The sequence below is a fragment of the Lampris incognitus genome, chromosome 11 (assembly GCF_029633865.1).
Source record: "Lampris incognitus isolate fLamInc1 chromosome 11, fLamInc1.hap2, whole genome shotgun sequence".
NCBI classification, from domain to species: domain Eukaryota; kingdom Metazoa; phylum Chordata; class Actinopteri; order Lampriformes; family Lampridae; genus Lampris; species Lampris incognitus.
The window spans coordinates 28,378,596-28,390,791 of record NC_079221.1 but is presented as its reverse complement, the minus strand read 5'-3'; the positions used below and the strand labels follow the sequence as shown (position 1 = coordinate 28,390,791).

Sequence of the window (12,196 nt, the reverse complement as noted above, 5' to 3'; positions counted from 1 at the left end):
TTGCTGGCTTGGCCCTGCTTTGTGATCAGGGGCAGAAAACCGCCCCAACTGCTGCTGCTGAATTTTGAAATGTCTTACTTTTACGCTTTCCTCAGACAAAGGAGTTTTTTAGAACAGGAAGCATAAATTGCATCATTGGTTACTTTATAAAACAGTTGATAAAGTGGTCAAACTGTCTGGCACATCCAGAGCTTACCGATATTTGGTTGGTGGCTGGTTGCAGTTGCCTGCCCTGCTCGCTTTGCTCGTGACAGACCCTCTTTGCCACAGGTGAAGCACAGTCTTAAATAAACGTGTCAGGAATACAGAGTCACTTTTGTATAGAAAACAGCCTTGATACCAGTGACCTTTCATCCCTCTCTCAGCTGCTCCTTTATGTCGCTGCATTGTTCAGGCGTTCGATATGAAGATGTGTTTTCAGTTTTATATTTACCTTTGCAATGATGAGGGACCTAAAACCCCCTTTTGAAACGATGTGTTAGTGATTTGTTTTCTCCTCATGGCTGACATATGCAGAGATCTTGGCTTACTGCACTATACGTACGTGTGTGTTGATGTGTGTAAGCGTGTGTGTGTGTGTGTGTGTGTGTGTGTGTGTGTGTGAATCTTTGTGTTTGCGTGTCGCCGTGCACACACACACACACACACACACACACACACACACATACACATCTACCCTCCTGGCTTGTGTTGTGTTTGTATGCATATTTGCACATGTGTATGTGCACGTGAGCAAATTTTTAGGGTGTATGCACATAAATGTGAATACATTTGTATATGTCTAATTAACGAGCCACACATCATCTTGTCTTGGCCCTTTTTCCAATGGGCCTCTCAGCCTGGATACTCCTAAACTGTGCCTCCAGCCAACAGCTACATTTCGCAGCTGTTAGAGAAGGACATTGACTTTCATTTTGATCTACTACTGCAGAGCAGATCCAATTAAGCTGTTCCTCCTTGGCCTGGATCGCCTAAATCACAGTCCTGCTCTCTTATTATCAACGTATTGCCTGGAAAAAAAGGACTCGGGAATGGATGTGTGAAGGATTTGACTCACTTCAGACTTCTAACATTCAAAATCATTTGTTTCCCCAGCAAATCACTGAGCTATCAATCACAGCCATGGCCGGTAGGATGGTTTACAGCAGGCAGGACTCGGCCTTTGCTCATCCGGCCTTTCCACACCGCTGACTTGTTTGCGTAATTTGGTGTCTTCGGCTGACAACAAAGCGAAACAAAATGGCTGCAGGGCTGCATTGACACATGAAGTGAAAGAGTGATTTGGGGATCCGTCTCTGTCTTACGCTTTCACATTTTCACGTGTGAATGTACAGCGTAGTTCAGCCTTTCACCTTTGACCTCCTGTGCTTGTCCCAAGGACAACTCCTCTCAGTGGCCGACCTTGTCTCAACCCTGCCAAGACTTAAAGGCTTTGGGTTTTTCAAAGAGACAAGAGGTCCCTTTTGAACCTGACAGCTCTTTCACTCTCTTGTCCTCCTCTCCATCTGGTTTTCTAAGTCGTTTCTCATTTCTTTTCACTCCCTTTCTCCTTGCCCTCTCCTCTGTCTCTTTTATTTCTTTCAGACCGTCCTCACTACGTTTCGGCAATGTTTGTCATCTGTCATGCAACTCCTGAGAGACAGAAAGAAAATGAGAGGACGGGGAGGATCAAAGGACACAGGTGCTGCTGTTTATAGCGGATATTTACATCTAATCCAACACGTGATGGAGCGCAAACATTTTCCCCTTTCGCCTCAAATAACAGTCTCATTTCTCTCATTCGTGATGCCGCCTCTTCCTACACTGACACAATATACACAGTGTGTGGCTTTTTCGGATCCAAAATGACAGATGTTAAGATGGAAGCAATACGATTACAAATTCCTCACCCGACCCTTCCTCGTAGCGGCACGTGAGGCGGGGGAGAAAACGTAGGGAGTCGACATTCCACCCGCGGGCCGCAGCTGAACTGCCATTCATGCCGATGACTCCCCAGGTTCCAGCTCATCCTCTGTGCCTGTGCTGATCTATCTCGGAGGAAATAGCTGTAATCAGTCAAACCCGACAGGGCTCGGAGGCCCCCCCCCCCGGGCTTAGTATCAAAAAACATGAATAGGCAGTCCTCCTTGTCAGTGTCCAAATTCCTCACGATGCATTCCTCACATCCCCTGATTAAGATGTTTACCTGTTACCTCACTGACTGCCAGAGGGATTAATGTGCTCCTTTTGCTGCAGAAAGTCCGTGTGTGGGTGTCTGTGTGTGTGTGTGTGGTAGTAAAAATGATGGACTGTACAGGTCAATTCTGGGTTAGCGCTTTGACAAAAGTGAGAAACAGCTAAGGCCGAACTAATAGTTTTTAAACTGTCGTGCACATGGGATGCAGGCATAGGAGCAGTTTGAACTTTAAGATTCGGGTTCACAAAAAAAAAAAAAAATTAGAGGACATGTAATGTGTGCAATAGAGGCTTCGTTTACATGAAAATTAATAATCAGGACACCAGCAGGTACATGTTCATATCCCGACTAATATGCCCAATGAGTGATGGAATATTGTGAGAATTACCATAGATACCAAAGTCGCAGAAACCGCACACCCCGATAAACCAGATACAGACCCCAACTATTAGCGATTCTTCAGCTCGGAGTCTTTCAGACTCGTTGATAGACCTGTTATGTGCGTACAGGAATGCGAGAGTGTCCATGCAGGCTGCCATACTTTGGAAATTAGATCAGAACCAATGTTTTACACAATTGTTATTATTATTATTATAGAGCAAGGTATTACAACAAATTATTAGTTCTGTGTTATTGAGAAAATATATATAGATAATATTTAAATCCCTACATGCATTTTTGGCTACGGCCACTAGGGAGTTCAGTGAGCCCCCCGAACCAACGCAAACTGCGCCTGTGGATGCAGGTTAAACGTTTTTGTGTGTACCATTTAACAATCTCCTTTCAAAAACAAAAGCAACATTGTTTTAAATATAAATGTTGCAGATAAACAACATATTCTGACGGAAAGGAAAAATATAACCAAAACTGCACATATGTGAAACAGTGATGTGATTAGAAGCCCTAATCTGGCCAGAAACCCAACATTCATTTAGGATGCACTCAGAGGACATTTTTCCACTGATATTTCATATGGATCCGGGGCCAGGCATGTGTAAATCTTGGCTACCCAAAGTGTCTATTGAAACAATGGGAAAGTGGAGAGGGGAGTCAGAGAACAGAAGGCTCTGGCTGGATGTTATCCCAGGTCAGCGGGTACACCAAAATGATGGACATCACCTCTTGGTTGTCTTTGGACGCAGGTTTAACATTTCTCCCCACATGATGACCTGTAACACTGGCTACATAGTACCTCGAGGTGGGATTTCTACAACTTTTTAGCCAATGAGCTGGAAAGGGAGTTAACTAGAGACCCAGATTACAGACACGCCACTTTTCTTATAATGTGAAGACCACAGATGCAAACTACCCATTGGAACAAACCTTATGCGAGTTAACCCATTTTTTTGGTTCTTACCCACAGATTAGGCCATGATACTGAAAATGTGTCAGTAAACTTAATATGGAAACTTGATTCAGCTCGTTTGCATGCAGAAGAGATGCATCTTTGGAGCAAAAGGATGGTTTTGGTTTAAGTTCACATAAGCTTGCTGATCAAACTAGCTGAATGTTTCACATGCCAGCCCCGAGTGCAGTAATATTTGCAGCTGGTCTAGCATGTCGCACAGTTGGCTATGTTTGTGAATTGGAAAGCATCTCCACCTCCATCTCCAGTTCAATGTTTTTGTTTACATTTCTGTGGTACCCAGGAATCATTCAACTTCCTGGGTACTACTATCTCCAGCTCAAAGAAGGTTGAATCAGTTCATCTGGATACAATGTTGTTTTGGAAACGTTGTATCCAGATGAACTGATTCAACCTTCTTTGATTTTCTTACCTGAATTATTGAACATGCATCAAGATGCTATCTTCAACATGCTGAAATGGGGCAACATCACCATCCTAGCCTTGAAAGCACAGCAGCTGATGTTCTTCCTATGACAGCAGAAGAGACTCCATGTCAGCCCACACATTCTGGTTCAGTTCTACGGGGCTATCATAGAGAACATCCTGACCTCATCCGTTACTGTCTGGTACAACTCTGCATCTGTTCACTCTAAGGCCAAGCTACAAAGACTCATACACCCGGCTCAGAGGGTCATCAGTTGCCACCTTCCCATTATCAAGGACCTACCCAGTTCCAGCGCCAGGAAACATGTAGAGAAGATTCTGGCTGATCCCTCCCATCCAGCCCACAGCCTGTTCATAATACTGCCCTCCGGACGACGGTACAGGTCTATCAAGACTAAAACTACACTTCACCAGAATAGCTTCTATCCCAAAGTGGTAGCCCTTCTCAATACCTACTAAACTCTTGTATTGTATGTTGTATTTTGGTATTTATGTGGCACCGCCGTGCCTTCAGTATTAGCTATTCATGCTACATTACCACTCACCTACTGTGATTTCTATACATCATCTATCATTTATTTATACTTATATTTGATTAATACTACTAGGCTCCAGCATCCCCACGACCCTGAGAGCAGGATAAGCAGTTTGGATAATGGATGGATAATACTACTCACTATCCTGGTGCTGTATGTTGTATTGTATACTGCATTGTATATTTTATTGTATTGTGTATTGTATGTCTTGTATCCATTGCTGTATTGCACACTGTATTGTATTTAATAGGTTTTCTGTTTTGTTTATTGTACTGTACCTAGTGTATTGTATTGTACCTAGTGCATGTAATGTGCCTTGGTGAATATTCTCTCAAAGACCCATTAACCCCCAATATGCATCAACCCCCAAACAACCAGAGGCCCAAATTGAAAATTTACCACCCTTTTGGGTGAAAATGCATACCAAACAAGGTTCAAAGTGGCAGAGAAACAGGAGCAAGTTGGCAGGTTAGGTGTAAATCTGTCTCACACTCTCTCTCTCTCTCTCTTTGCCGCCCTTCTCTCTATCAAGACCCAGGAAATTAAGCCAAGAAATATTTGAAGAAAAAAAAAAGACAAACTGCTGCTTTCTCGATAACATTCTCCACTTTTAGAGAAAAGCGTTCATTTTCTAAAGAAGGAAGGAAGTTGTGAGTGGAATGTGGGGTCCGCTAGGCCAGAGAGGGAATGTTATGGTCTGCATTTGGGCAGCTCCAGGGATGTGGGTGGTTTGCTTTCTGGATGACCTCTCTGCTCGGCCGTCTCTCCCTCTTGCCTCTCGTGTTCCCATTGGTGCAGAGACAAAATGCAGCAGAGTTTAGCGGTCTGTGTGCTTCGCTAAACCCGACTAATGTGGAATTTCTTCAAGGCCTCTCTTGAGATCGGCGGTTCTCAGAGGTGTGTTAGCATGCTGCAGCTGATATTTTTCTTCTGTTTTCCTAAAACAGGAGTAAATGGTCCACCGCTGTTGAGGTGTTTTGTCTCCACTGTATAGCAGCAACATGCTGTCCACAGATTTCCTAGTGTGCAGATGTTCTATTTTGGAAATTTTAAGTGGTTACGGTTCACTTTTACATCATGCAAAGACACTTCTTATCGTTTAAATCCCTGCACAACCATGCACACTTATTTCTAGGTGAGCAGATATTCTTATTTATTTTTTGGACACTCAGTCTTCCTCCTTTCATTACATTGCATATATTGCTTGTGTTTTTTATGCAAGCATCCCACATGGTTAAATTCCTTGCATGCGAAAATGTACTTGAGAATCAATGGAACATGAAGTTGAATTTACTGAGGCAGAGGCATCGCTGAGAGGTAGACAGATAGAGGGGATCACAGGAGGACAGGGAACACACACCTGTACACACACACACACACACACACACACACACACACACACACACACACACACACACACACACACACACACACACACACACACACACACAGGGTTGTGATGTTGGTTCTCGTTATTAGGTATCCTTGTTTTTACTTGTTTTACTACATGGGAATTTATGTACGTTTGGTCTTGTGTCTTGTGGATGGGCTGTGATGAAACTCGTGGATACGAGTTGAAATATCTAAATGTTGTGAATGACGTCAAGTGGAAGACATGAAGTTTGAAGAATCCCTTCTCAGGAGTCTTTGGGAAGTTTTAGGTTTCTTACAAGTCTCTCTCTCTCTCTCTCTCTCTCTCTCTCTCTCTCTCTCTCTCTCTCTCTCTCTCTCTCTCTCTCTCTCTCATTTTTTCTCTCTGAGGCTACCAGTGCTAAACATGTGTTTTTTTTATGGTAATGTAACTTTGGATAAAAGAGTCCGTCAAAGGACTCCTTTCTATACAAACATGGGGATCACCGGTTCAAATCCCTGTGTTACCTCCAGCTTGGTCGGGCATCCCTACAGACACAATTGTCCGTGTCTGCGGGCCAGATGTAGGTACGTGTCCTGGTCGCTGCACTAGCACCTCCTCTGGTCGCCAGGGTGCCTGTTTGGGGGTAGGGGGAACTGGGGGGGGGTAGCATGATCCTCCAACGTGCTACGTGTCCCTAGCGAAACTCCTCAATGTCAGGTGAAAAGAAGCAGCTGGTGACTCCACATGTATCGGAGGAGGCATGTGTTATTCTGCAGCCTCCCTGAATCGGCAGAGGGGGTGGAGCAGCGACCGGGACGGCTCAGAAGAGTGGGGTAATTGGTCAAGTACAATTGGGGAGAAAAGGGGGGGGGTCCAAAAAAAGAAGAAAAAAGTCTGCCAAAGGCTTTGCTATGCCATGTTACTGTGCATCAGGGTTTGGGTATGTTAAGGGTACAATCTATAATGTCATGCGCCGCCATGGCTGTGTGGAGGACCGTGACAACACGAGCGCTCTACTGCCAGTAAGAAACACCACATATCCTGCCATCCGTCAACATTGTGGATTTGTTTGAAAAATTAAGACAGCTGAAAACCTCAAAATGGATTGAAAGCAATGCAGCATGAGCTGGTTCTCTCATTCACATGTAATAAAGCAAACAACCTTTGTGAAGTCTGACCAGAACAAGGTCAGAAATGTGGCGGACAGCCACTGTGTGCATCAGCTGCAGACTGCACCTTTAGGGTAGGGCAGGAAAGAGTCATGTCATGATATATTCTCCGCCCCATTCCACTTTATTGCCTCTTATTTCACCTGTATATAGTCAATCCTTGTATCTGAAGATTGATGTGTCGTTGTGTTATTATTCTATGATAGGTACACTGAGAGCCACAAAACCGGAGTCAAATTCCACATGTGTGCAAACCTACATGGCCAATAAACATGATTCTGATTCTGATGCCATAGTGTTCTGGATCCAACCTCAAAGAGCTCTCTATGTATTTCAACTTATATACATGTACTGACCTGTGTGTGTGTGTGTGTATGTGTGTGTGTGTGTGTGTGTGTGTGTGTGTGTGCTTGTCCACCAGGTGCATGTGAGGGGACCCTGGCATGCTCCACGTGTCATGTGATCTTAGAGCAGGGAGTGTACGACCAGCTGGGACACATTGTTGATGAAGAACTTGACATGTTGGACCTGGCCTATGGACTCACTGACACGTCTGTTCAAAACACACACACACACACACACACACACACACACACACACACACACACACACACACACACACACACACACACACACACACACACACACACACACACACACACACACACACACTTGCTTGCTTGCTGGTTGTCCATCGTGCCCGATGATGACCATCTTCTTCTATTTGTGGGTCCTTTGAGGACTCAGATAGCAGAAGATACCTGCGCAGAGATGGTTTTTAAAGTGGCATGGGGGGTGCGCTTCTCCCAACGCCACATGACTTGATTGTAGAGGAGATGGTTCCGATGGCAAGGGGGATCCCTAGACGACCGGCACCTCCACACAACTGCAGGGGGCTGCCGGAAATCCAGTTTTTCGGAAACCGCCTCGAAGCGTGCCGCCACAGCTTGCTTTTCTGTTGGGGTAAGCTCCCTTAGCCTTATGTCTTCCAGACTCACCCACAAGGCAGCGGGGCAGTGCTTGATAGGTGCCAGGGCGTGTCCACCAGGGTGGGCCTGCACACCATATCTCTGGGGCCCACTGCTGCTCCGAGATCCCCTGCCAAGTTAGCCTGGGGCCGCAAGACCCCAGTTACCATGTGTGGCCACGGGTAGGCCTGGCAGGAGTCTTGGTGAAGGAGAGGCTATGTACTGGCAAGGGAAGGCTTACACGCTAGGATGCTTCCCTATTCGCCACAAAGGCTAGCCAGCGGCAGCAAGCTAAGGGCAGGAAGGACACAAGCGGGTTGGAAGAACACATGCACCTTCCCTCCAACTACACACTGCTGCACTAGACGCATCACAACACCCTGTGTGTATGTACACACACACACACACACACACACACACACACACACACACACACACACACACACACACACACACACACACACACACACACACACACACACACACAGGCCCATGGACAGACACATACACAAATAGCAACAGATTGGGAACAGAAAACAGGGGAGGGGCTGAGGGTTTTAATGCCAAGTATTATATACTTTATTTAAAACAATGGGCTCTATGGGCGTTCGGGTAGCGAGGTGGCCTATTCCGTTGCTTACCAACGCGAGGATTGCCAGATCGAATCCTCGTGTTACCCCCGGCTTAGTCGAGCGTCCCTACAGACACAATTGGCCGTATCTGCGGGTGGGAAGCCGGGTGTGGGTGTGTGTCCTGGTCGCTGCACTACCACCACCTCTGGTCAGTCGGGGGCGCCTGTTCAGGGGTGGGGGAACTGGGGGAATAGCATGATCCTCCCACGTGCTATGCCCCCCTGGCGAAACGCCTCAGTGTCAGGTGAAAAGAAGCGGCTGGTGACTCCACATGTATCGGAGGAGGCATGTGGTGGTCTGTAGCTCTGGCTTGGAGGAGTGGGGTAATTGGCCGGGAGCAATTGGGAGGGGAAAAAAGGGGGGGGACAATGGGCTCTATAAACCACTTAGTTCATTTCATCAGGGACAATAAAAATAAAAATATTTTAGAGAACCTTATGATACAGACTGCTGCGAAGTTGTCCGCCTTATAAGCCACTCAGTTCAGTTTAACGCATATTCAGGAAAAAAAATCAAAATCAGGATTTGGAAAATGTTATTCAACATCGCAGACAGCTACTTCACTCAAATCCACACCGTAAGAGATTGTCTGTACTTAACATTGTCGTCCTCAAGTCACTCCTTCACCATGCACACATGATAAAAACCGCCTTTACCGGATCAGTTGTTATCTTTTAGAAAATGCTGCTTTCGCCCCCCCCCCTTTTTTTGGATTTGCCCCCTTTTTCTCCCCAATTGTAGCCTTCCCAGTCGCTGCTCCACCCCCTCTGCCGATCCGGGGAGGGCTGTAGACTACCACATGCCTCCTCCAATACATGTGGAGTCGCCAGGGCCAGATATCCGCATAGGCCGACAAGGCCCAGGCCTAGGGCCCAAATTTCCGAGGGGGCCCAAAATTATGGGGGAAGGGGGAAATATAATATGTTTTGAAATTATTGTTATTGGCGGCCTGTCCAGGAGGTCTCCCCACCTGCCGCCCAATGACTGCTGGAATAGGCTCCAGCATCCTCGTGACCCTGAGAGTCGGATAAGTGGTTCAGATAATGGGTAGATGGATAGTAACATTTTTTAACATATCAACAATTCTTATGACACTTACACGACAAATAGATATATGTCTATCAATCAGGAATAATTATTATGCCATAAAAAGAAATAGCGCAAATGAAACCGTGGTATCGTTCAATCTAACTCTAAGAACTCCATCTCCCAGAATGCCATACCAGATTTGCATTAAACAAACTGTTAATGGAAGTTACAGCAGAGTAACAGCGTAAAAAAGGAAAGCAAGAAGAAGCAGAGGCTGAATGCCAAAGAGGGGCATTTGAAAAATATTTGACTCCAGCACTGGTCTCAACACCTCCAAGGCCTGAAAGTGCTCCCGCCTCAATGCAAGCCTGTCGACTTCCACCGTTGCCCGGTTCAAGTGCCACGAAAGACCGCCCCCTGGTAGCAATAAACGGTGCCGGAGTCAACCCTTACCCTGGATGAGGACAATTCTATTGCCTGCGACCAAGAAGATGTGACTTTGCAGTTGAAGGTCTACGGCAGTGACCCTGCTCAATGGACAGACGTTAACGAAGAAATAAAAGAATATTTCAGCCAGAAAAAGCCGGAGCAGAACATTGGAGATTTTAACGCCTCAAACCGTATTTATGGCGACAAGAAAAGGCAACTGAAAAATTAACACTTTTTCAGAAGGACACAAAATGGTGAGTTGCAAGCTAGAGAGTAGCTTGTTTACTCGTAATCTACCGGCGACATGTTCTGTTACATTTGCAAAGTATTCAGCAAGAAATCCAGTGCCCTCACATCAGGGTATAATGACTGGAAAAATGTCGCTGTGAGGTGATGCACAATTTAGGGTAGATTCACCAGGGGCCGCTGCTCCTTTAAGGCAGACGCTCGGAGTGCTGATGTAGGCACTGCTTAGAGTTTCCGGTGGGAGAGATGTTTGCAGCAGCCTAGCGGTTAGCTGGTTGCCACGAGAGATTGTGCTGTATCGGTGTTGTTTTGTGTGGCGAGTAAACGGAATTGACTCGACTCGATCTCTCTGTCTCCTCATTCCTGCACTCCCCCATTGGTGACCCCGCACGTTGACGACGAACATGTTGACCCAAAGCGATGACGACACTGCTCCGGCTCTGAGTGATGCTAACGGGATGGCTCATGTTAGCGCTAGCATCTCAGCAGCAACGGTGAAGTTGCACGAGTTTTGGCGGCACAGTCCCTGGCCATGGTTTCAGCACATTGGAACCCAGTTCGAGCTGGGAGGAATAATGCGGGACGTTACGAGGTATTTCCATGTAGTGGCGGCATTGGATGCCATGACGACAGCCCGAGCTGTGGGGCTACTGGAAGTCTCCCCGGCTGTGGGAAAATACGGCGCACTCAAGGCATTGCTTTTGCAGCTCTTCGAGTTACTCAACGGACTCGGCGATAGGAAACCTTCTGAGCTGCTGGAGAAGATGTTGGCCGTTTTGGGCTTGGCGGACCCCTCCTTCATTTTCACCCATATTTTTCTACGGGCCCCCTGCCCCCCCTCCACGGGTTCACTCACCTTCTCACCATGGTGGACAGGACCGCCAGGTGGCCGGAAGCTGTTCCCCTGTCATTGACCACATCTACTGAGGTGGCCCGGGCGTTCATTGGGTCCTGGGTGGCCTGTTTTGGCACGCCGGCTGACCTCACCTCTGACAGGGGCCTGCAGTTCACGTCGGAGCTCTGGACTGCAGTCTTGGAGGGGCTGGGGGTGAAGCTGCACCGCAGCACACCACAGCCTACAACCCGCAGGGCAACGGACTTTGTGAGTGGTTTCATCGGTCTATGAAGGCCGCTCTGCGTGACAGCCTCATGGACAGCAACTGGGTTGATCGCCTCCCGTGGGTCATGCTCGGCCTTCGCTCTGCCCCCAAGGAAGACCTCCAGTCCTCGTCTGCCGAGCTGGTTTACAGCCAGCCGCTGTGTGTCCCGGGTGAGTTTCTCCCGGATGCTGTGGCCCCCTGGTCAGCAGCTTCTCATCAGGCTTTGGCCCAGGACAGTGCCAACGCTTTCGTTCCGATCCCTACATCTCACCACTGCCCCCCTCAGTCCTACGTCCCCAAGGATCTGCTGTCGGCCAGGTATGTCTTCATCCGCCACGGCAGCCACCGTACCCCCCTGGAGCCCCCCTACGACGGGCCCTTCCATGTCCTGGAAGCGGGGTCTAAGAACTTTGTGGTGGACATGGGGGGCAAGCCGGAGCGGGTCTCGGTGGACCTTCTCAAGCCTGCCGATTTGGACCTGGGCCGGTCAAACTGGCCCTGCCCTCGCAGCGTGGACGCCCCCCTTCTCAGGCCCCTGGCCCAGCCTTGGCCCCTGCCTGGGCTCCGGTTCTGTCCCCTACCCCCGCCCCCATACCCATTCAGCGCAGCCGTTTTGGCCGCCTGGTCCGCCCCCCGAGACATTAACTGTTTCACTGAGGACAGCTCGCCTGTTGGCTGTTTGTGTTTCACTGAGTACTTTTGTGTTACATTACTGTTTTGCATTTTTTCATGATGGTGAATTCTGGGGGGGCCTGTGTGGTGATA

At 47.6% G+C, this 12,196-nt stretch overlaps 1 protein-coding gene across 1 annotated transcript in view; it reads left to right on the top strand.

The window, feature by feature from the left end:
• LOC130121155 (adrenodoxin-like) overlaps positions 1–12,196 on the top strand; it is a 42,030-nt gene that overhangs the window by 24,146 nt on the left and 5,688 nt on the right. The window contains exon 3 of the mRNA XM_056290008.1: positions 7,449–7,578. Coding sequence (XP_056145983.1) covers positions 7,449–7,578 — 130 coding nt within the window. The remainder of the gene's footprint in view (positions 1–7,448; positions 7,579–12,196) is intronic.